General features: G+C 38.3%; 2 protein-coding genes across 4 annotated transcripts; one reads left to right on the top strand and one right to left on the bottom strand.

Moving 5' to 3' along the window:
- Positions 1 to 155: 155 nt before the first annotated feature.
- On the top strand, positions 156 to 10,662 carry LOC127162276 (sodium/hydrogen exchanger 9B2). Of its 2 annotated transcripts, none has more exons than XM_051105053.1 (13): positions 156 to 809; positions 1,615 to 1,694; positions 2,096 to 2,185; positions 3,192 to 3,362; positions 3,535 to 3,677; positions 5,854 to 5,981; positions 6,086 to 6,261; positions 6,598 to 6,704; positions 8,201 to 8,350; positions 8,791 to 8,899; positions 9,049 to 9,185; positions 9,287 to 9,467; positions 10,529 to 10,662. In XM_051105053.1, the coding sequence occupies exons 2-13, from the start codon at positions 1,643 to 1,645 to the stop codon at positions 10,564 to 10,566; spliced, it is 1,482 nt and encodes a 493-aa protein (XP_050961010.1). In that variant the 5' UTR covers positions 156 to 809; positions 1,615 to 1,642; the 3' UTR covers positions 10,567 to 10,662. The 2 variants fall into 2 exon arrangements, with proteins under 2 accessions (XP_050961010.1, XP_050961009.1); XM_051105052.1 differs by lacking the exon at positions 156 to 809 and adding an exon at positions 930 to 988.
- Positions 10,663 to 12,996: 2,334 nt separating this feature from the next.
- LOC127162246 (cyclin-dependent kinase-like 2) lies at positions 12,997 to 24,472 on the bottom strand. Of its 2 annotated transcripts, none has more exons than XM_051105017.1 (12): positions 24,303 to 24,472; positions 23,585 to 23,750; positions 22,143 to 22,337; positions 21,882 to 22,063; positions 21,090 to 21,202; positions 20,750 to 20,889; positions 20,562 to 20,650; positions 17,333 to 17,459; positions 16,943 to 17,121; positions 14,860 to 14,941; positions 14,381 to 14,495; positions 12,997 to 13,388 (listed from the first exon to the last, which is right to left on the bottom strand). In XM_051105017.1, exons 2-12 carry the CDS (start codon positions 23,744 to 23,746, stop codon positions 13,303 to 13,305), a joined length of 1,470 nt encoding a protein of 489 aa, XP_050960974.1. In that variant the 5' UTR covers positions 23,747 to 23,750; positions 24,303 to 24,472; the 3' UTR covers positions 12,997 to 13,302. The 2 variants fall into 2 exon arrangements, with proteins under 2 accessions (XP_050960974.1, XP_050960973.1); XM_051105016.1 differs by having other exon boundaries at positions 13,018 to 13,388; positions 23,585 to 23,768.
- Positions 24,473 to 25,533: the final 1,061 nt, after the last annotated feature.

The raw sequence follows: 25,533 nt of genomic DNA, 5'->3' as shown, positions 1-25,533 counted from the left end.
AAGATACGGTGTCGTACTATTGTATATAAGTGTGTGTCTTTCAAGCCTCTGAACCATCAGTCTTACACACCTGCTGAATGTTGTTGATGTAGGTTTGTGTCATGAGCCGTGTGCCGTGACCGGCAGCATAATGATAATAATAAAGTGCTGTGCTTCACCCATCTATCCTCTTCTCTGCGCTGTTCATAACTGTAGTGTTTGTAGCTCGGTTAGTGTTAGATCTGTATCCATAAGCTGTCTAAAAGTTAAGTGTAAAAGCAGCGTTTCTGTTAGTGGATTTGCGAGGGAACTGATTTTCTTCACTTTGATTCATCGATTCGTTGCTTCACTGGTTCTTTCATGTGTCTCTGATGAAGTCAAGCACTAAAGTGCAGCAGATGAATCTTGTGGCGTTTTTCCAGATGACAGGAGCGTCACTGACACACCAGACGCTGCGCAGACGACAATAACTCGTGTGTGTGTGTGACATGAGTCACTGCTGTCACAGTAACAGAACATTTATAAGCAGTTGCAACATGAAAAAAACTTGTTTTTATTAATTACTGTAATTCTGCTTCAGTCTAATTCAGGTAAGTGTGTGAGAGAGAAATATTTATGACAGTGAAAAGACACTAAGACAGAATGTCATTACACACACACACACTGGCAGGTTGGTGACTATAAATGGAAGTGGTTTGCGGGTCCGGTGATGTTCACACACACGGGCACTGGCGGCTCTGCACATGTCGTCCATCACACTTGTGGCACAGACAGCTGGACTATAAACAGGAATAAACGGATGGAAACATCAGTACTTTAAAACAAACAGGGTGAGTGACGGCTGACGTTACACACACCTTCAGCTCAGTGATTGAACATGTTCATCAGATGCTGTGATGAGCAGAACTCATGTGATTCACACACACACACACACTGATTCACACACACATCATGTGCTGCTGTGAGACACATCTGTGGGTGTGAATTAGTTGCTGCTTCTCTTCAGCAGGTGAGACAGACGTTCATTTTCTCCTGTTTGTCTTATATGTTTTGTCCTTCTGAACAGGAAATTGTGTTTTCAGGCTTTCATCACAGATTAATTGTTGACATGTACTTTACCATATTTGGGGGAAAAATCTGCATCTGATTGTAGAATTGAGTTAAATCTGACCAAACCGCCTCCTGTAAATTGAAGAAAATCCAAAACAAAAAATGTTGAATCCTGAACATTTCGACCGTTCAGAGAACATTCAGAAATGATGTTTTCAGAACTTTATCTTTTGAAATGTTGGCAAAACATTCTTAGAACAGATTTGTGTTAGCTGACCACGAAACAGTCTGGTTTATTCTGCAGCATCAGGTGTTTAGTTCACGTTAACACTACTAGTTAGTGGTTATTCATTCAAGTTAATAATATGCAGGACTGTACAATAATGAAGTTTCATTAGATTTGATTATTTTTACCCGATACGCATTCATGTAAACTTGATTTGTTTCATGATCATTCTTGAAATTCTGTTTCAGTTTAATATTTAAAAGGATAACATTGAGAATTATGTTATGAAGTATAATAACTGTAGGAAACGACTAGATTTAATGATTAAACTCTTTGTGTGTGTGTGTGTGTGTGTGCAGGTTTACGTGGGTCAAAGTTCACTTACAGATGTCTGAAGCAATGGCTGAGGAAAGACTTACGGCAGAACAAACAGAAACCTGTGAGAAACCAACACACACACACACACACACACACACACACACATTTCTGCCTTGATACTCTGAAAACACTTTAACGTAAGGTTTGATTTCTTAACATTGGTTAAGCATGTTAGTTGTGATGATCTAATGAACAGTACTTCTACAGCATTTTTCTAATCTTAAGTAACATACGTTTTAACATTTACGTTTTTACGTTTTTGTTTGTTTGTTTTTATTGGAAGTTGCATCTGTTCAGCACAAACAAACTTTAACGAACTGAACTAACATTAGCACACATGAATAAATGCTGTAAAAGATTCATTTTAGCTAATGCAAATGTTAACAAACCTTACTGTAAAGTGTTAAAGATACAATCACACACAATATACTGTATGTGTGTGTGTGTGTGTCTTTTTCTCAGGTGAAAAAACAACATCCAAAGTGTCGGATTACTGTGGTAAACTGCTCCGCTTAAAACCACATGGCTTTACTGCCTCCGTCATCACTAAAGGTGTGTGTTTGTGTGATTTGTATTGCTCTTTTCCCAGTACATGTGTTCCAAAGATGTTAATAATTATACTGTCTTAACATCTTAATGACTCGTAGTCACATTTATCAGATAAGAGCTGGACAATCACAGTTACATTTTGTGACAACATAAATCAAGCACTTGAAATGTGCTGTATAATATCACAGTATGTGAGTGTATTTTATACATGCAGATAAAGTTGGACATACTTATTGTAGTTGTATAATTAGTTTATAATTACAAATTTGTGACCCTGGAGCACAAAACCAGTCATAAGGGTCAATTTTTCGAAATTAATCGAAACTATTTTAATATATGGAATCTGAGGGTGCAAAAAAAATCTAAATATTGAGAAAATCATCTTTAAAGTTGTCCAGATTAAGTTCTTAGCAATGCATATTACTAATCAAAAATTAAGTTTTGATATATTTACTGTAGGAACTTTACAAAATATCTTCATGGAACATGATCTTTACTTAATATCCTGATGATTTTTGGCATAAAAGAAAAATGGATCATTTTGACCCATACGGTGTATTGTTGGCTACTGCTACAAATATACCCGTGAGACTTAAGACTGGTTTTGTGCTCCAGGGTCACATTTGTTCATTTGAGTTAATAATTTGATATCTGCTGATATTGAGCATTATGAAACCTTTGAGGTTTTGTTGAGTTTATACCAATTTAGTGGTGCGTTACTGATATGGTTAAATGACGCATATAAATGGCACCAATTAAGCGGTTTAACTGAGCTTATTGAAAGTCATGGAATAATGCTTACTGCATCACATCTTTAGTCCTTGAGTGCTGTGGAAAGGAACAAAATACACTTGATGCTGGATAATGGAGAGAAAAAAAGCTTCGTGAGAAACCAGGCGACAGCGGAGAGACAGTTCTCCTGATTGTACAGTCCATATGATGGCGGTGATGTGTTGTGATAGTAAAGACGATCGGACACAGTCAGGAGTGAACCGTGAGTGTGTTTCAGCTCTGTTGGGGCTGCTGCTGTTCGGGGTGGTCTGGTCCGTGACGGGGTCCGCGTGTCTGCCGGGACAGAACCTCTTCGGCCTGGTGATTCTGCTCCTGTCGGCCGTGTGCGGAGGAAAACTCATCAGCGTCTTCAGATTACCCAGAACCCCTCCAATACCAGCTCTACTGGGTAAACAACCCTAAATGTGTGCTAAAGTAGTGGTTATCTAAGACTGACAACTATTTATCTGACAGTACATATATCAGGGATTTGTATGAATGTTTTTTTATGCTCATGCGTTCAGTATCTGTGATCGTGATGTCATATATTGTGTGTGTGTGTGTGTGTGTGTGTGTTTCAGGGATGCTGCTGGCCGGTGTGGTGTTGCGTAACGTGCCGTACATCACAGACGCTGTGTATATTGATCAGAACTGGTCTGCGGCTCTGAGAAACATATCTCTCGCTGTGATTCTCACCAGGGCTGGTCTGGGACTCAATGCTGCTGTATGTGTGTGTGTGTGTGTGTGTGTGTGTGTTTCAGGCTCTATAATTGTTAAAGTATACAGGTTTGTATTTGCTTGTGAACAGTTTTGGGAAAAGTTACTTTTAAAAGTAATGCATTACAATATTGCATTACTCCCTAAAAAAGTAACTAATTATGTTACTTTGTTACTTTTTGTGGAAAGTAATGCGTTATGTTACTTTTGCGTTACTTTTCAAATCAGGGCAGAGCTTGCTTTGTTTTTAATATAAAAAGATCTATTTTGGCAAATGTAAAAACCTTTTCACAGCAAAAGTCTCAGACTGAAGGAAAAGTACAGTAGACCGCAGAAGAAGAACATAAAAAAAAGAACAAATATTAAGTTATCTTGTGTCATTTTTGCGTATTCGTATGGTTGAATTGGATCATTGTAGGTCAGCAGCAAAGACACTGGTTAATCAAATGGGATTAAATGCATAAAGGATATTTGTGTTATTTAATATTAAGGATGGGACAATACATCGATTCGTGGATCGATTCTGAGATCTTCTGAATGCATCGTCATTGTCTTCGGAATCGATTCTGAGTTCAGATTTGAGCAGCAGACTGTGCTCTAATCTAGTTTATATCCGCGCACTCAAATGTTCATGAAGAAGAGTGAAGAAGAGAAGCTGCGCGTTCATGTGCGAGTCATGTCATTCCACGTCGGCTCTGAATGATTTAATGACGAGAGATTATTGTAAACACCCTTGTAATTCGCTTCAACCTTTTTAAATTGTATAAATGATCATTTTAGCTTCAAGTGCGCGTAAGGATTTGAAAACAAGCAGAGCACGACTGTTTCTGAAGCAGCAGCGCCATCTGCTGTTCAAAACTAAACTCAGGATCGATTTGAGAAAGAATCGGGATGTGTTCGGAAAATCTGGAATCGACGCTGAATCGTTTCTCGATTCGCGTTGCAACGATTTATCGTCCAATTCCTAATTAACATATTTAATTATTGCAGGTTTGCATCCTATTCTGAGTTACATTTCTGTTTTTTTTTTTTTCATTTTGAGGAACACTGAATCTAAAACTAAAGTAACATCAATAAATGGAAAAACTATACTCAAATATTTTCTTGTCAATTAAAAAGTAATGCGTTACTTTACTAGTTACTTGCAAAAAAAAAAGTAATCTGATTACATGCCTTATTGAACATGGACTAGTCAACATAGAAAATAGGAACAGAAAAGGAATAGAAAATATTTACTGTTTGATTCACCCAAACGGTAAATCAGAGTGACAGCTTCCGCTGAATGCAGTGTGCGCGTCTGTGATTGGTTCTGCAGACAAACCGACAGATGGCGCTGTCGACCACAGAAACACAGCGCGGCTCGAAGGGCGTTTGTTTACGTCTGTGAAGCGGCAGCAGCGGAGGGGTTTGTAAGCGCTAGAGTTGTGTCATGTTGCTATGGAAATAAACAAACGTATCATTAGGGTTTTGGATCTGTAGATTCATTTATGGCTGTGTGATCAGCCTCACCGCTGTCATTACTCGATTATATTCATTTCCAATGGATTTGACATTTTGTAATGAAATGAAAACCCTGCGCTTGTTTCTATTTCGCAAACAGTTTCTTATATCATTAGTCACGGTTAAACTTAAAAGACGCGTGTGCAGAAAGGAGCTCAATTACATTGAAATATGTTGAAATTTGAAGCTGATTTTTAAAAATATATTACTATATTTGCTGTCGGACTTGCCATTTACCTTACATTTAGCACTTATTTTGTGCTTTTGTTTCTGTTTGTTATCTATCATTTGTGATTTTCCCCTGTCCTGCTGCTTTCCAGTTGTGTCCCTTGAGCATACAACTATAGATTTAAAAAAAAAAAAAAAAAATTCTTTAATAAATTAGCTATGGGTATAACACAGATATTTCAGTTAAAATGTAACATAAAATTAGGTTAAGGCAAACTGTTCAAGTATTTGTTAACAAATTTCTTGGTGGAAATTTCTAATACCACATTAATAAAATCAGAAAAATAAATAAATAAATAGCCTCCTCCCCAACCAATACTGAACTGTACCAAAACTGTGACTGTTTAACCGTTACAGCATTACAGTAGAAAATATTATTAACATGATACAAACTGACTACAGTATGAGATGAGCTCACTAATGTAATCAAACGTGTGTGTGTGTGTTCATTGCAGGCCCTGCGGCGTTTGAAGGCGGTGTGTGTGCGTGTTGCTGTGGGTCCGTGTCTTACGGAGGCGTGTACGGTGGCTGTAGTGTCTCATTTTCTGCTGGAATTGCCCTGGATATGGAGCTTCATGCTCGGGTAACAAATCATTCAGTGTTTGTCTTCTGTCAGTTTTCATTGTTAACCGGTTTGAGTTCACACTGATGAAGTGGTAGTGTCTGATCGGTGAATGTGGTGTGTAGTTTCGTTCTGGCCGCCGTCTCTCCGGCCGTGGTGGTTCCGTCCATGCTGCTCCTGCAGTCGGACGGGTTTGGTGTTCAGAAAGGAGTTCCAACACTCCTGATGGCTGCTGGGAGCTTCGACGACATCCTCGCCATCACTGGATTCACCACATGCCTGGGCATCGCCTTCGGAACCGGTATCACACACACACACACTCACTCTTACGCGTGTTTTCCGGGTTCATTCCGTAGATGTAATGGCTTTTCTACTGTACAAACTGTATTTTCTACGCCCTTATCCTAAACCTACCCCTCACACAAAACTATAGACATATTTTTACTCTTTATTCTCAAAACACTTCATTCTGTGTGATGTATAAGCTTAAAAAATATCCAAACAAGAACAAGGATTTTGGATTTAGTCATCTTTGTGAGAACATTTTGTCCTCGTAGTGTGTAGACAGTCATTTCTGCACAAGTATTGTGTGATTCCAGTGTTTCATCTTGAAAAAAAAAGTGTTTGTTCTTCAAAGGATCCACGTGGATGAACGTGCTTAAAGGAGTTCTGGAGGTGCTGGCAGGAGTTCTGGCAGGAGGAGTCATGGGACTTCTGCTCCATTTCCTGCCCAGCGAAGATCAGGTGACACTCACACAAACACACAACCTCATTCATTTCACTATGTTGATAAGGACGTCTCATTCAGTGTCAAATCAACCAAATTGTAGAAACTTACCAAGCTCAAATGTATGATTTTGTTTGGGTTTTTTTTTGAAGAAAGACACACATCTGTGACACTTACTGTTGTGTAGTAATCCACTATTCTCCATAGGAAAGTCAAAATAACATTTTCACCTGAGATTCAGAGCTTAAACACAAGGAATTAAAGTATTTTTCTAAAGCTGGCAGCATCATGATGTTATTTTCACACAGATTGGTAGTTCTGTCAGTAAATCTGTTGTCTGTGGTGCATTATAATCCAGTGGTGACAGTAGGGGTGTGTGATATTCCCCCCAAAAAAAATCTCAATATTTTCTGTGATAACAATGTTTAGATGATATTTTGCTGAGTGTGTTATTGTTCTGGTATCTTAAGCACTAAATTTTTTAATACTCTTCATGTTCTGTGTGGTCAGTTCACACTACCGGAAATTAATCTTTTCCAATAGGTTTAAATTGATTTTTACATTTTATGGGCATTTTAACCTTTATAAAGCCATTTTTTTTTCTAAAAGTGTGCATTATCTTTTGAGTTAAATCCTTACATTTGTGTTGTTACCAAGCAAATTAAATCAGTATCAACAAAATTCATCTTTGCAATGCAGAGGAAACACAGAAGCTGCATCTGAAGTGGCGTTTAGATGCGTTTACACACTGTTTAATGCAGCTCATGAATGCGTTTAATGTGCAGTTACAAATGCATAAATAATGTTTTGATATTTTAAACATAAAATGTTGAATACTGATATTTAAAATTATTTCAATAATAAAAAGATACTGGAATTAAATCACCAGTAGGTGTCAGCAAGTCACTGTTAATAATCGAGTCATTGTGACTGAACGAGTTAACCAATTCATTGGAACGAAACACCCTCTTGTTGCTCAGAGTTTTGCAAAACAGTGCTGTGTCTGGAATGATTTTTGTTGCAAAATAGAGCTAAAACAGGTGATATGGTGTCTAAAACATAAGTGTCTTAATTCTTGTCTACTGAACTGTTGTAAAAAAATCAATGTCACATTTGTAATCATGGTCATTTTTGGAGAAGAAAACGGCACTCTTCATATGATATTGATTAACTATATGAAGTGTAATAAATCTATACATTTTCTGTTCCCATGTCTTGAATTTGTGATCATTGTTAATGTATTTTAATAGACTGAATCATGCAGTGAAAGAACACACTGTTAATGCATTAGCACAATGGTTTTCATGGTTTGAACAGTTTTTGCAAAATACTGGATAACGTCAAATTAAACATCGTTAAAACAACGATATATGTCACACACCCCTAGGTTACAGCTCAAAAATGTTTTTGTTTTTTTTTTCGCAAAGTTTGCATGGCTGAAACTCAGCGAGTATTAAAGATCTCAGTATCCTTAACGAACTTTTCTTTTGGATGTGTGTGTGTGTGTGTGTAGTCAGATGTGGTGTTGCGGCGCTGCTGTCTGCTCTTGGGTCTGTCCGTGTTCAGTGTTTTCGGCAGTCGTGCGGCGGGTCTGGGCGGTGCCGGCGGTCTGTGCACACTCGTCCTGGCCTTCATCGCTGGACTCAGCTGGAAAGAGCAAAAGGTGAAAGAGCATCTCCAGGACGGTGTTCAGCGCTCACTGTCACTTTCAGTAGGAATATATTCACATCTCTCATCCCAAGACTCATGTATCAACTAGAATTTGACTTCACTCGCTTATTCATGTGGTCAGAACTCCTAAAAACTATTTCTTTGACTTGACCTGAAGGGCACGTTATGCTTTTGTGTGTGTGTGTACTTGTACATTTGTGACCAAATGTCCCCACAAGGATAGTAAAACCTGAAATTGCGGTCCCCACAATGTTAAAAAATGATTAAAAATAGTAAATGGTGTTTATCTGAAAGTGTAACTATGCAAACATGTTTTCTGTGAGGGCTAGGTTTAGGGTTAGGGTTGGGTTAGGGGACAGACAATATCGTTTTGTCAGTCTATGGAAAGTCCCCACAATTCACAAAAACAAACGTGTGTGTGTGTGTGTTCAGGCTCCAGTGGCGGCGGTGGTGGGCAGGTTCTGGGACGTCTTTCAGCCGCTCTTGTTTGGTCTGATTGGAGCAGAAATCAACATCTCGTCTCTCAGCGCTTACACTGTCGGTCAGTCGCAGAATCTCACAGAAACTCTTCTGTTTTTACATTGTAACTCAAGCATTAGTCAGTATGTCTGTCAAGACTTTCTTTCAAGTATCTTTTTTGACTTGGACAAGCCCTAGATTACAGACAAACTTGTTTTTGTGTGTGTGTAGGTTTGGGTGTCTCCTCTCTGTGTGTGGGTTTGCTGGTCCGTGTTTTGGTGACGTTCTGTGTGGTTCTGTTTGCTGGTTTTAATATGAAGGAGAAGATCTTTATATCTCTGGCTTGGATGCCCAAAGCTACAGTACAAGTGAGTCCAGATGAAAACTTTGTTGAAATCCATCAGTTTAGCAGGAAATGACATCACTGTTATGTCGTCCTTCATATGTGTGTGTGTTTGTGTGTGTTTAGGCAGCTATCGGCTCCACGGCGTTGGACATGGCCCGCAGTGTTGGAGATGAGCAGCTACAGAATTATGGGATGGATGTTCTGACTGTGGCCGTTCTTGCGATTCTCATCACGGCACCGATCGGAGCGCTTGCCATCGGCCTCTCCGGACCCAAACTACTGCAGCAGGAAACACACACGCTGGGTGAGCGGTTGGGCTGATGGTGTAGCCCTAATATGAAGCCCTTATGTTTGCTTTAATACAACATCAAACAGTTCTAAAAAAAAATTGAAAGCAAATATGAATATGATATGAACATAATATAAATCCCTTGTGTTTGCTTTTATAGAGTATTAAAACATTTTTGAGAAAATTGGAAGCAATTTGCTTTGATGGTGCAATAATCGCCTCTGAATTGTCAAATATGCCTAGTTTAAGGGTCTATAAAATAAGATAGGTAATATAAACACAGCCCAAAATATGGATTTTGTTAGAGCAGTAGGTCTAATATGAAGCGCTTATGTTTGCTTTAATATAACATCAAACAGGTCCAAAAAAAGTAACTGGTGATTATTGCACCATTAGCCCTATTTGCGGTCTATTGTCAAATGTTCAATTCAAGTGTCCATAAAATAAGATTGGGCTGATGGTGCAATAAATGCCTGTGTTTTGACAAACAATGCAAGTTTAAGGGTCCATAAATTAAAAAGTGCTCAAAATTTTAGCCCTAGAATGAAGCCATTGTCAAATTTAATACACCATGAAACACAAATTGGGCTGATGGTGCAGTAAACACCTGTGTTTTGTGAAATATTTTAAACTTAAACTTGGCATAAACTGGTCATGTAAAAGCTACTCAACATTTGGATTTTGTTAGAACAGTAGCCCTTATACTCGCTTTAGTACATCATGAAAAAGTCCAGAGAAAACTGATGGTTGATGGTGCAATAAGCAACTGTGTATTGACAGTTGAAAGTTTAAGGGTCCATAAAATAAAAATAGTCAAGTAAAAACAGGCCAAACTTGAAATTCTGTTCGAGCAGTAGTTCTAGTATGATCTGTTTTAACACACTGTTGAAAAAGTTCTGAGAAACTGAGTGAATTGGGCCAATGGTGCAATCATCATCTGTGTGTTTTGTCAAATATGCCCGGTTCAAGGGTCTATAAAAAAGATTAGCAAAAGCCTTCACAACACTTCATCAGTTTTATCAGACTCTGCGTGTTTCTAGATAATGACAGTAATGATCACGTCTGTTGTGTTGTAGATGGCGCTCGTGTCGACGGTCTGGAATCCAAACTCTGAATCTCATCGTGCTTCTATGAGTCTGTTTCGTTCACACTAAATCTTTATTAATACTGTTCTGCCTGTCTGTGACAGCAACATTCTGTGCAATAAAACACTTTGTCTGTCTCTGTACTCGTGTGTTTTGAGTTTTTAAAACCGTTGATCAAGAACACAATCTGTCAATCAGTGAAACATGAGAACAGGAGTATATTCATTAAGCTCTGGTGATGTAATGATGGCTTTAATGACACACTGGAGTCCTGCATCACTGTCTGTTTTCATGAATCATGAGTTTCTAGTGGCTCCTGCTGATGTGACGTGAGTCATTTTAACTGCAGGAAGAACAGACATTATACAGTCGTTCTGTCTGGAACTCGTCTCGTCTCTATACACCTTTTTCCTGAATGTGGAAGTTTGTCCGCCTCATGCACATCCTTTACATGTTTTAGTCAAATTAATGCACAGCTTAGCTCTGTGTACAGTTTTATGTGTCGTTATATTTAAAAAAAAATGTTTAATTCAGTTCATCTTTTTACCCCATTTTAACACGTATTTCTATAGACACCAGTGAAAGTCACGTGACGGCACTCATCGGTTACTCAGGATGAATGTGGACACTGAGACGTTATTCATTGAAATGAAAAGTGTGTCCCATAGTTTTTAAATGACCGCTGATTAAAATTCCGTTCTTATCTGTGACCAGTGACAAATGTCAAACCTCACATCGGATTAGTTTCCATTGTTATGCTGATGATACTCAACTATATATCTCAACAAGACCAGATGACACTTCTGAATTATCGAAGTTCACAGAGTGCGTTAAAAATGTAAAAGATTGGATGACCAATAATTTTCTGCTATTAAATTCAGATAAGACAGAGATATTACTTATTGGACCTAAAAACAATACACAGAATCTTTTGACTTACAATTTACAACTAGACGGATGTACTGTTACTTCCACTACAGTCAAAAGCCTGGGTGTTATATTAGACAGCAACTTGTCTTTTGAAAATCATATTTCTCATGTTACAAAAACAGCATTCTTCCATCTTAGAAACATTGCCGAGCTGCGAAACATGTGACCTGTTTCTGACGCAGAAAAGCTAGTTCATGCATTCATGAGCTCTAGACTGGACTATTGTAATGCACTACTAGGTGTTTGTCCTGCATCTTTAATAAACAAGCTACAGATAGTCCAAAATGCAGCTGCTAGAGTCCTTACCAGGCCAAGAAAATATGATCATATTACCCCAATTTTAAAGTCTCTGCACTGGCTGCCTATTAGGTTCCACATCAGCTATAAAATAGCACTTCTTACCTATAAGGCACTTAACAGTTTAGCTCCTGCGTACCTAACTAGTCTTCTACCACGCTACAATCCATCACGCTCCCTAAGGTCGCAAAACTCTGGACTGTTGGTAGTTCCTAGGATAGCAAAGTCCACTAAAGGAAGTAGAGCTTTTTCACATTTGGCTCCCAAACTCTGGAACAGCCTTCCTGATAACGTTCGGGGTTCAGACACACTCTCTCTGTTTAAATCTAGATTAAAGACACATCTTTTTAGCCAAGCATTCAAATAATGAATCTCATAAACTTTTCCTGCAGTTATATCTGATCAAATGTTCATTATTAATCTTTTAGCTCTGGTTTAACAAACCTTCCTTTTCTTGGTTTGAACAGCAGCTACGCTAATTATGTTCCTATTTGTTCTCTGTTTCTGTCATGGGATTGACATCGCGTGGTAACTATGAATTCACAAGCTCCAGTCTGGATCCAGAACACTTAAGAAGAGATGATGCCAACCCCACAGAGGACTTCAGATGATGCCAACCCTGAAAACATACAGCACTACCGAATTCTGCTACTAATTTATAGTGTTCTTTGTCTGTTTGATTACGTCATTAATTGATCTTTACCACACATCTCTGCCATATGTACATCAAGCTACTACTACATATATTGTAAAAATGTCAATTTGGTGTAAAGCTGCTTTGCAACGATATGTATCGTGAAAAGCGCTATACAAATAAATTTAAATTGAATTGAAAATTGAACATTTGCCAATGGCAACTGTTCATATTCACTTTTCATATTTTTGAGAACTGCCTAAAACAAATAAATCATCTTGAAATGGCTTAAATACTACAGATTTAACAAAACTATATTTTCTAAATTGCCTAAATGTCAAAATTAGTACAATAATGATTACATCATGACAATATCTTTACAGAAAAATCTTAACACTGAACATGTTATTGCATTATCATGAGTCGTACCAAAATTAACCATGGTTTATTACAGAAGTATAGCAACCATGTTTTTTTCAAACCTCACATCGGCCTATGGCAACTGTTCATATTCACTTTTCATTCGTATTTTTGAGAACTGCCTAAAACAAATAAAAGTCACCTGACATCAGCACCAACACACACACATCTTCAGCTCTGATGAGAAACAGTTCGATGGATTGAACTCAATGACGAGCAGCAGATGAAGAAAGTTTATTAAAGTCAAAGTTCTCCAGATTTCTACAGAACAAGTCAAAAATAAAACCAGCAGAACAAAATAAGAACAAGAGCAAACTGAAACTATCCAGTCATTGTGATCAAATCAATGCAATGAAGAGACAATGTATTAAAACAGATCAAGAGCATATTTACACTGTTCAACACTCTTCATGTGTTCAGACACACAGATCAGCGCTGACAGCTGTGTGTGTGTGTGTGTGTGTGTGTGTGTGTGTGTGTGCGCTTATGTGCTGGTGTCAGACTGCAGGTCCGGTGCTGTGATTGATGGGATTCTGTTGTTTTTCTGCTCTTTGTTTCCTCTTTGTCTTCCTGTGAGAAAACAAACAGACTGTCAACAAGCTTATTCACACAGGTTTATTTGACTATATTAGTGAGGACTTTGTTCTGTGTTAGGTTAATGTGATATATTTATGGCCTAAAATTGGTACCTGGTGCCAAAATACTCAGGAAGCATCTCAGACACAGTTACTATTTAGGATCACACAGACACATGGCCTGTTTCCACCACTGAATACAATGCAAAAAACATAATTATGACTTTTTCTCTCACAAGTTTTGCAATTCTGTCCTTTTTCCTTATTTTTTAGGAACTGACTCTTCACATAGACCCGCCCCAAATTCAACCAGTAAATAACATTTGTGTTTCTTTAATGTGTGGCGACGCCTCAGTTCGAGCAGCACACGCCACCCATCATCTCTTCCTCTTCACGAATTAAACATGAACGAACATCAGAAGGAATCTTGTTTTAACCACAGAAAGTTCAAGTTCAGGTCCACCAATGATAGTCGTGTTAGTTCACTTCTTTGAAGAACTGTGGATTAGTAATATTTTGCTCGATGCTTCCTCTAGTGGCCTCAGGAAAGAAGCCAAAAACTTTTTTTTACCCGAACTGAAATTATACCTTTTAAATTTGAATATAACTTGAATTTTGATCGTATTTAATACAAATCGAATTGAGTTTTTCAGCCATTTTGACAGCATTAACACACACACACACATGTCTGGTTTATTATCTTTGTGGGGACTCTCCATAGGTGCAATGGTTTTTATACTGTCCACACTGTATTTTCTAGCCCCTTACCCTAACCCTACCCCTAAACCTAACCCTTACAGAAAACTTTCTGCATTTTTACTTTCTCAAAAAAACTCATTCTGTATGATTTATAAGCTTTTGTACCCATGGGGACCTCAATTTAGGTCCCCATCGTGACACGAGTCCCCATGAGTATGTGTGTATTCAGGTTTAAGTCCCCACCAGGATATATAAACCAAAAGCACACACACACACACACACACACACCTTCTGCTCTCAGCTCTGGCAGCAGTGTGTTTCTGAGCTCAGGGAAACGCAGCTCCGCCATCTTTTTCCCAGCAGGCCCTGCAGCGTATTGACTCCTGCTGCGCTCTGACGACACCTACACACACACACACACACACACACGCACACACACACACACACACACACATTATCTAAATGAGGACATTAATACATAAACTTTTATTGTTTTATATACAGATAGTTATACATTTTCCAACCTAAACCAACCCCAAACCCCAAACCCTCACACTAAATATTCTGCATTTTCACAATTTTTTCACAGAAGAAAAAAAATAAATTGTTTAGCTAATTTTATATCAGTTTGCAAATGAGGACATACTCAAAGGGAGGTTTTTGTAGATTTTGTCAGGTTCTGTTCACTTTTGGGTACAAATTTGTCCCCAAAATACGGTTAACGATGGTACACACACACACGCACACACACACACGCACACACACACCTGTGCATTGAGCTGAATGGAGAGGTTCTGCGGTGACGGCCGTGGAAACACGTTTATTTGCTTCTTCATCTTATCAAACGACCTTTAACAAACACAAACGCATGAACAAATGATCAGAGATGGCAAAAGTACACACATCCTTCACTCAAGTAGAAGTACAGATACTCATGTTTAAAAATACTCTGGTAAAAGTAGAAGTACTGACTACACTTTTTTACTTAAGTTAAAGTAAAGAAGTATGAGCTCAGACATGTACTTAAGTAAGTTTTAGTGTCACGCTGTAACTGGACCTCACATCGTACTGACATTTGTATCAAGGCTGAACAAGCAGCATGCAGAACAGGGCCGGACTGGGACAAAATTTCAGGCCGTCCCAAACACCCGCAACATTCTGAAACCATGGACAACTGTATTTTTGTATGGCCATCACATTTAAATAAATGTTTAAAACCTTAGTTTGGGGCCGAGCAAAATAAGAAAAGGGCTCTCTCTTGAACTGCACCTTCATTTCCATTTTCCTTTTCAGTCTCTTCATTGTCCATGATCTCTCTGCATCTCACTTTATGTGTGTTTGCTTTTTTTCACTGATTTTCTTGTACCTGTCACTTTTCCCATCAGCCATTTACCGTTATGAGCACAACTGTCTCCACCTCATTATATTCTATTTGCAGTAACAATTTTAATTTAAAGTATCACATCATGAGCAGGTGTTGTTGTTATCATCTTGAAATGGCTTAAATACCATAGACTTAAAACTATATTTTCTAAATTGTCTAAATGTCAAAATTAGTACAATAATGATTACATGACAATTTCTTTACAGAAAAATCCTAACACTGAACATGTTATTGCATTATTGTGAGTCATATTTTTCTCTTACCAAAATTAACCATGGTTTATTACAGCAGAAGCATAGCAGCCAGTTTTGTTTTTTTTGTTGCTGTTTTTTTGGCGGATTGATTACAAACTGTTTTAATTTTCAACCATAGTTTTACTGCACATCTCATGGTTAGACTATGGTGAGTGTAGCAAAACCATGGTTCATTTGGTTTAACTATAGTAACCACGGGCATTTCATTTTCATAAGTGTTGTGTTGTTATCTGCTCTAGCTCCCTCTGAACACATTACAAAACGATGATTTATAACATCTGTTTGCTAAATTGCTGCTGTAACTTTACAGAAGATAATAATGACGTCCTTTGGCACAGAGTATTTTGAGTGATGATAGTAATTTGGTTCAGTTTTGTTTGTAGTACTACTGCTGTAATTTAAGCATTAAACTGCTAGCGACTCTTAGCAGCCTGTTTACAGATGAAGTCCTGAACAGGTCAGTAGTTTTGCCTCTATGATTCACCTGGCGCTTACACTCCATTCTCGAGTCTTTCGCATTGATTTCTCTGATAGAAACCGTTTGGTGGAGACGCGGAGCACACGCGGGCCGAATCGAGTTGCCGGTCAAGACTAACCGATCCATGATTTAATAGAGATTTGTTATCAAATAGTGATCCACCAAATTCTGACTGAAACTAAAGTAACCAGCTTGGTTTGAAAATGTAAGAAGGAGAAAGTACAGATATTTGTGTAAAAATGTAAGGAGTAAAAGTAAAAAGTAGTCAGAAAAATAAATAGTGAAGTAAAGTACTGATACCAGAAATATCTACTTAAGTACAGTAACGGAGTATTTGTACTTCATTACTTCCCAGCTCCGCAAATGATGCATCATTTTAATCATGTGACACACATCAGCCAATGGTAAAAGTTTCAGAGACTGTCAGTATGACCACAAACTTCAGTTGTCAACTATTATTTGTCTAGCCAAACTTTCCTCAAATTCATAAACTCACATAAAGCCACAGATACTAACAACAAATCTTTCCATCATCTCCAAATGTGAACGATCCAATCAGCAGCTCTGAATTCATCACACGACCAGAAGACATTTACAAATCACAAACATGCAGTGCTGTATGAAGCATTAAATGTGTCATCTGACATGTTCTCAAGTTCTCCACTGATTCGACTGTCATGTAACTGCAGCATTAGAGGATGTGGTGTGGCAGCAGTGCATGATGGGAGTGTCACCTGAGGCTGTGTGTGGCCGGTGAGCTGATGACGGACAGGGAGTCGGTGGAGATGGGCGGGATTCCCACCTGACACACGCTCTCACCGATTGGCTCCGTGTCGTCTGGGCGGAGCTTGGCTGTGATGTCACTGTCCTCACCATCAGACGGCCTGAACTCACTGAGCCGCAGCTCTGAGTCCTGACACACACACACACACACACACTCAAACTGAATGATCATCACATGGAGATCAAACGGTGAAATGTTCATGAATCTCTTCACACCACAGGCCAAATTCATCCAGCAGCTCAATGCCCATTTGCTTGTTTTGTTGAAAATGAATCACTGACCAATAAGATTGAAGCACGGAGCTGCAGTGGATTTTGATTGGCAGGTGGATGTTCCTCACCCGTACGGAGTTGTTAGCAGCCGATCTCAGGATGTCCAGCTTCTCCTTCTCTCTCCTGGAGCTTTTAGTGCCTCTGCTGTTTTCCTTCAGGTCCTTGTGTGTCTTACTGGCCAGTTCTTGCTGAAAGCTGATCATAAAACAGCTGATGGTCACTACATCTGCTGCGTGTGTCCAGAACAAAACAGACCAGAAACAGTAACAGAGCAAATTTTTGGCATATTAGGTTTGTGTTTTAGAGTGAATGTGTGAATATTCAAGTTTCACATTTTATTGGTCATATACATACACGACTCACCACACAGTATACAATAAAATTATCTAATTATATCTTAAAAACATAAAAGTAAAATAAAAATTGGGGCTGGCGAACGATTAATCGCATACAAAATAAAAGTTTGAGTTTGCCTAGTATATGTGTGTGTACTGTGTGTAAATATGTGTATATAAATACACAAATTAATGTATATATTTAAGAGAAATATGTTATTTATGCGCAAAATATTTTATATATAATATGAATTCTAAAAAAAAAAAAATTATAATAAATACATATACTTATACGTAAATATTTCTTAAGTATAAACATTAATGTGTTGTGTATATACATAATAATTACACACAGTACACACACATATATTAGCCAAACTCAAACTTTTATTTTGTATGGGATTAATCACGATTAATTGTTTGCTGGCCCTAATAAAAATATGTTTGCATAATCTGATAATCTGACAACAAGAATTAAGAAAATTATACAAATCGGAAGAATTTACAACATAAAATAATAAGAGAGAAGAATGTATTTATGTACATAAATATAAAATATGAGATGCATTATGACAGATGTAGAGATAGTAGCGGCAACGGCCTGACTGGTAATATGTAATATTAATTACAATTTTTTCCCTAAAATAAAAAAAAAAAAAAAAAATAGTTTTGGGGTAATTCCATATAAAAGTCAACCTTATCATGAAAAAATAAAGTTTTTACCAAAGGTTTTTTTTAAGCTTTTTTTTTTTTTGTGCATGATTTTCCATAGTCTAGTAAGTGCTGTTTTCAGGCTTGTCAAATCCATAACAGTACATATTCCTCATGAATAGAAAATTGAAATAAAGTAACAATTGTATGTTCTGTGAGGAGCCACCGCTTCATTATTTGTTGGGTATTATTGTGTCTGGTTTGTGCATTTTAATTAGCAGAAATCCTACAAAGTATGTCGTCTCTCAAACACGGTGTCCTTTTTTGTCACATCCATAACGCATGATTATCTCCCTTTTTTAACAAAAAAAACTGCTGCATAGACTGATATTTTTCTGATGTTTAGACTCTATCAACAAGGGTTATTAAAATATAAACAGATGGTCCGGTATAGTGGTAACACATACATTCTCTAAGCATTTATGTGTCACATCCATAACGCTCGATTTGCCCCTTTTTTATATTAGGAAAAAAATTAGTTTGGTCCCCCAATGTTAAAATGGTTACTGGGAATGTAACAATATCAAACTCACAATACCATAATATCAGGATATTAAAGGGGTCATCGGATGCCCATTTTCCACAAGTTCACATGATTCTTTAGGGTCTTAATGAAAAGTCTCTAATATAAACCAAAATCAGCTCTGCAAAAATCTACCTATTCTGAGGAATTGTTCCTTTAAATGCAAATGAGCTCTGCTCACCCCGCCCCTCTCTTCTCTCTGTGGAGTGACGAGCCTGTTTATTTTAGCCACGTTTAGCCGCTAAACTTCCTAACTAGCATATTATTATTAAAAGGCGATCGCAAAGATTCATAATAAACCCCTTATAGTCACTTCTGCTGTAAGTGAAGCTGGATCATGAATGATTCGCGTGAACATAGACGGATATATGTAGATCGGGAGGCGCATTCCCTTCACAAACAAACGTAATCCACTGCATCTTCAGCGGCTCAGATGTCGGGAGTAAATGACGACCACTATGTTCATTATTACATCCAGCAACACAACACCTCAATCGCTCAATCGGAGATATTCTTGTCTAATTTACATCCCTGCTACAGCATCAAAACAGTGGAGGTCGGACTGTGACAGCTGATCTGAGGTAAGACGCTCATGTCAATCAACTATGGTGGGAGTGGCCTCTGTCATGTGACGCCACAACGACAGTCATCTGAGAATGACTCGATTTGAAAAAGGGAATATTGTTTTTACAGATGAATTAAAAACCACTGCATGGATTTTTATCATTATAGGGTAGATTTGTACATACACTGACAACACACATTAATGTTCAAACAACACGAAAAAGTGAACTTAGCATCCGATGACCACTTTAAGTCCATGATTTATTGCGATATTCTGAAAAAATGACAAAAAAAAAAAAAACTTGTGGAAAAAATTAAAATTTGGTACATTTTAAAGTTAAATTCTTATATCTTATGCACTTTGAGACTTCAAAATTAAGAGCTCCTTAAAGGAAAAGTCCACTTCCAGAACAACAATTTACAGATAATGTATTCACCCCCTTGTCATCCAAGATGTTACAGTCGTAAAGAAATTATGTTTTTTGAGGAAAACATTTCAGGATTTTTCTCCATATAATGGACTGATATGGTGATATGGTGAGTCCAGGCAGAGTAAGACAAGACGAGCATTTGAGATTAAAAGTATATAAATTGTATTATTTTTATGAAAATAACTGATTGTTTCACTAGATAAGACTCTTCTTTCTCGGCTGGGATCATTTACAACCGCATTTGTGATCGTTTGAAGCTGCATTTAAACTGTATTTTGGAAGTTCAAAATCGGGGCACCATATCAGTCCATTATATGGAGAAAAATCCTGAAATGTTTTTCTCAAAAAACATAATTTCTTTATGACTGATGAAAGAAAGACATGAACATCTTGGATGACAAGGGGGTGAGTACATTACGTGAATCTTTGTTTTGGAGGTGGACTTCTCCTGTATGCTTTTATTCTGAAGGAAACAACAGAGCTTTTACTTTGACAAAATTCCAGCTTCAGTAAAAACGAAAGTCTTACAAAACATGTCTCACTACAAATCTAGTGAAATGCTGTAATCATCCGCTGTGAAAATAAAGAATAACTACTGGTCTAGGATATTGATAATATCAATATATCGCTAATACACTTTTGAACACAAGGATTATAAAACCTGAGATCACCTGCACTGAGTCAGTTGGAATAATCATCATAAATCAGAATAAATAAATCAGATCGAACTCACCGCATGTGGAAGCGGTCTCTGGTGAAGTACGGATGCAGCAGCAGATCTGCACACTGCGAGCGTTTGTCTGGATCCATCTGCAAACATCTCTGCAGACGGGACGAACGTGACATCAGTCAGACATGAAACACACACACAGTTCACGTCAGATCAGACTCACGCTCACTCGTGACAAACACGACGCTCACCTGAGCGAGATCCAGAGCCAATCCAGACAGTTTGAGCGAGCGGCTCTCCAGCGGGTTCCTCTCCGCCGGCTCTGGAAGAGAAACTCCCATGAACACCGGGTTCCTGTAGAAGACCTCGCGGTGACGAGGGGTCAGATGACCTGGAGAAAGACCAGCAAGAACAGCTTTAGCCCCAGACAGAAATATCACAGGGCTGTTGTTTCTGAACAAGTCAACGAGAGACCATCAAAGCTTCGTCTGATTTACAGACTGAATCTGAAGCACCTACAGCGATGGAGCGTTGAACACGAGGATCTGACACACATGGAGACTAGAGAAACAAACACAAAGCAGAACTCACCAAAACAACTGATGACAAGATGCAGCTGGTCAATGTCAGAGTCGCCCGGGAACAGAGGATCACCCGTTAACATCTCAAAGAACAGACACCCGACGGCCCACACGTCAACCGCCCTGAAACACACACACACACATTCCGTTTTTGTTTATCAGATTTGTAGAAACGTGTCACTGTCTCACCAATGGATCCTCTGCAGTGAATGGGTGCCGTCAGAATGAGAGCCCAAACAGCTGATAAAAACATCACAATAATCCACAAGTAATGCACACCACTCCAGTCCATCAGTTCACATCTTGAGAAGACAAAAGCTGAAACAAATCCATCCTTAAGACGTTTTTAACTAAAATGTGAGCCCATAATCCATAATAACACTTCCTCCAGTGAAAAAGTCCATCTCTTGTTTTCTTTCAGAACAAAATCCAGCCACATATTTGTTTAGAGCTGTTTTGGCTTGTAAACGGCGCTTGATCTGTGCAGATTTCTCTCCTGATTCAGACCAAACCACTTTTTCACTGGATGAAGTGTTATTATGGATTATGGACTCAATGCATTCGTTTCAGCTTTTGTCTTCTCAAGATGTGAACTGATGGACTGGAGTGGTGTGGATTGATTGTGGATTATTGTGATGTTTTTATCAGCTGTTTGGACTCTCAGTCTGACGGCACCCATTCACTGCAGAAGATGCATTGGTGAGACAGTGATGAAATCTGACAAACAAACAAACTCATTTTAATCTTAAGCATGACTTCTGTGCTTATATATCCCGTGTTTCTCCATCTGTTGGACACTAACTTCCCGTATCTGGTGTCTCCCACCAGCAGCTCCGGTGCTCGATACCAGCGCGTCGCCACGTAGTCGGTGTAAACCTCACCAGGAGCGGCCGCCATCGTCCGAGCGAAACCGAAGTCGCAGAGTTTGACCACGCCGAGCTGAGAGACCAGAACGTTCTCGGGTTTCACATCTCTGTGAATGATCTGACAGACACACACTCGTGACCGGACAGGAAGGACAAACATGCAGCAGAAGACAGAGACGGACAGACGGACAGCTCACATTGTGCTGGTGGCAGAAGGAAACGGCCCTCAGGATCTGGTAGAGATATTTCCGGACTCTGTGCGGATCCAGTCCGGATGGGAACTGCTCGAGCTCGTCCAGAACCGTCCGATCCACAAACTCGAACACCAAATACCAGCGACGTCTGCGCTTCCACACCTCCAGCAGATTCACCAGATTCTCATGCCGCAGTTGCTGCCAAAACACACACACACACACACACACACAGTGAACAAAATAAACACACTTGTCAAGCACCTGATGAGAGTTCACATAAAACTGCTAGCGGTCAGTTGAACAGTAACTCTTGGCGAGCACCCGCAACAAACTGTCATTTACGTCTTCGGTGAATGAAAACGGTTGAGAAAGAAATCGGATGTGTATTATTATATAGGATGCATCATTTCTTAAAGTGACCGTGCCTAATTTACCAGCTGCTGTCGGTGTCCTTAATGTTAATCTAAGAAAATGAAAGAGAAAAATCACTCACTGCTCTTGACAGAATTACTTTGTAGTTTTAACAAGAATTAATTAATATTTAATTTTTACAATGAAGACTATGCAATGCTATTGGTACAAACTTGAAAAAAACAAACATTGCGTAATTTTAATCTTTGTTCTATTTATTTCTTTGTGTTATTCACGGGGCCCCGCAAACTCCAGCTACGGCCCTGCATGTCCCACATCTGAAGAGCAAAGTTCATGGGATGTAATTCAGCCACAAAACAATGATCAGCATTTTTTTTGCATCTTATCATATTTCATATTATGTATGAATTTTTATCACAGCTTCAATTAATACTGTTGCACTGTATTTTATTTGAATCACCTGCATGTATCTAGTGTATAGTAATCTTGACATCACCTAATAATAATAATAATAATAATAATAATAATAATAATAATAACAACAACAACAACAACAACAACATCTAATGTAAATATATAATGAAAGCAGCACATATGGATGACATTTGTGACCCTGGAGCATATAAGCAGTCTTAAGTATCACAGGTATATTTGTGGCAATATCCAAAAATACATTGTATGGGTCAAAATGATCGATTTCTCTTTTATGCCAAAAATCATTAGGATATTAAGATCATGTTCCATGAAGATATTTTGTAAATTTCCTACCATAAATATCTCAAAACGTAATTTTTGATTAGTAATATGCATTGCTAAGAACTTCATTTGGACAAATTTAATGGCAATTTTCTCAATATTTAGATTTTTTTTTTTTTTTTTGCACCCTCGGATTCCAGATTTTTAAATAGTTGTATCTCAAACAAAAATTGTCCTGTCCTAACAAACTATACATCAATAATGACAAGATTATTTATTCAGTTTTTAGGTGATGTATAAATCTCAGTTTCAACAACATTGACTCTTATGACTGGTTTTATGGTCACATATGAGTGAATAAGGAGACGGCCACTGACTTTCAGCAGTCTGATTTCTCTCTGAACGATCTTCCTCACAGTCTCATCTTCCTCCAAGAGCTTCTTCACGGCGACGGTTCTGCCGGTGTCCCGGTGTCGACACTTCAGCACCGTCCCGTAACTACCGGAGCCCAGACAGCCCAGAGTCTCGTATTTATACATCAGCCTGAACCACAAACACGACCTGATGAGGAAAACACATCAATAATAAAATAACACGTGACCCTGGACCACAAAACCAGTCATGAGGGTTAATTTTTAAACTGAGATCTATATCCATCCGAAAACTGAATAAATCAGCTTTGTTATGACGGACAATATTTGGAATGTTTAAAAATCTGGAATCTGAGGGTGCAAAGAAATCTAAATATTGAGAAAATCACCTTTAAAGTTGTTTAAATGACGTTCTTAGCAATGCATATTACTAATCAGAAATGAAGTTTTGATATATTTACGGTAGGAAATTTACAAAATATCTTTATGGAACATGATCTCAATATTCTAATGATTTTTGGCATAATATTTATGCTTTATGCAATTTGCCATATTGTTGTCTATTGCTACAAATAAACCCGGTTTTGTGCTCCAGGGTCACATATCAATAACAAAAACATCAATAAGATAACAACAAAACAAAACACATCTATAAACACATGAACTGATGTTCAAAAGACATCAATAAACACGATATGACAGAAGAATCGCTCAACAAACTCACCGCAGCGTCAGCTCTTCATTCACAGCAGCTGTGCTCGACTAACACAGACGACATATGCGCTGAAGCGGTTATTAAAGACAGTTTAACGTGATTATTAAATGAAGAAAGAGCGGCATATTGACGACTGACTGCCTGACTGCGCAGCGCGTAAATAACGCCGTCACCATGGAGACCAGCGCGCGCGCAGAGAGAGAGCTGTCAATCACGCGCCTGAGAAGCGTCGAATAAACTCCCGTAAATGCGTTTATGTGGACGAACACAAGGCAGAATTTCCATTTGTACATGAATATTTTATGATCTAAACAACGGCAAATTTCTCCTTTGATCCAGCACGGATTCATTTAAAGAGACGCAAGATCTCACAGCGCACAGCGCATACACTGCAAACACACACGGAGAAAACTTCAACTCTTCTTCACTAAATGGCTCATTCAGCCAAAATTGATCAAGAATCTCTTGTTTAGCAAATTTTCATTTAACACAAATTTTAACAAAGTTTTCATGGACATACAGTCTTTAGGTAGAAAACTCTTTACCATATTGACATTATAGTCATGATTGTGGCAGGTTTTCACAACAAAATCGCGTTCCGGGGGATAAGATGCAGATTTTTTTGCCGGGGTTTTCCTGTAAATTCGAATTTCAGGGGCTAAATATGACGTTATTGGGTTCGCTTCGACCTGCTGACATGAAAAACAACCCGCGGCAACAGTGTTAAAGAAGCCTAATCCCGGCGGATTTGGCAACACCGTCTAGAATGTCGTTTGAAATGGTTGAACACACTGTAGTGTAGGCCAGTGTTGCCAAGTCCGCGGTTTTCCAGCGGCTTTAACACTGCTGCATTCCAGGGGAGTCCCGCCAAAAACATGTGGGGCGTTTAAATGTTGTGCTATAACAAACCCTACATTACAAATACAAATACATTATATACACTATAAATGTCTGTTTGTCAAAGATGTCTTCTCAGTTTTGAAGGGATGATTATTTTTAAATTATATTATTTACTGCATCAAAATTTGTTAATATTTCACTATAGTTAGGCGTGGATAATTTTATCAGATGTTTATTTGCGCAACAATTATTTTTAATAACTATTGCTATATAGCTTTGTCTAGTGCTCTTATGATTATTTATAGCATGATTTGTGAAAATTTAACGACTATTGTGTATTTCATTTTATTCTGTAACTTACTTGTTCTACAGATCTGTGTACTGTTTATGACAGATAATA

This window comes from Labeo rohita, unplaced genomic scaffold (genome assembly GCF_022985175.1).
Source record: "Labeo rohita strain BAU-BD-2019 unplaced genomic scaffold, IGBB_LRoh.1.0 scaffold_87, whole genome shotgun sequence".
In the NCBI taxonomy this organism is placed as follows: domain Eukaryota; kingdom Metazoa; phylum Chordata; class Actinopteri; order Cypriniformes; family Cyprinidae; genus Labeo; species Labeo rohita.
Note: the sequence above shows the minus strand (reverse complement) of the source record. Positions and strands in the feature narration are given on the sequence as shown.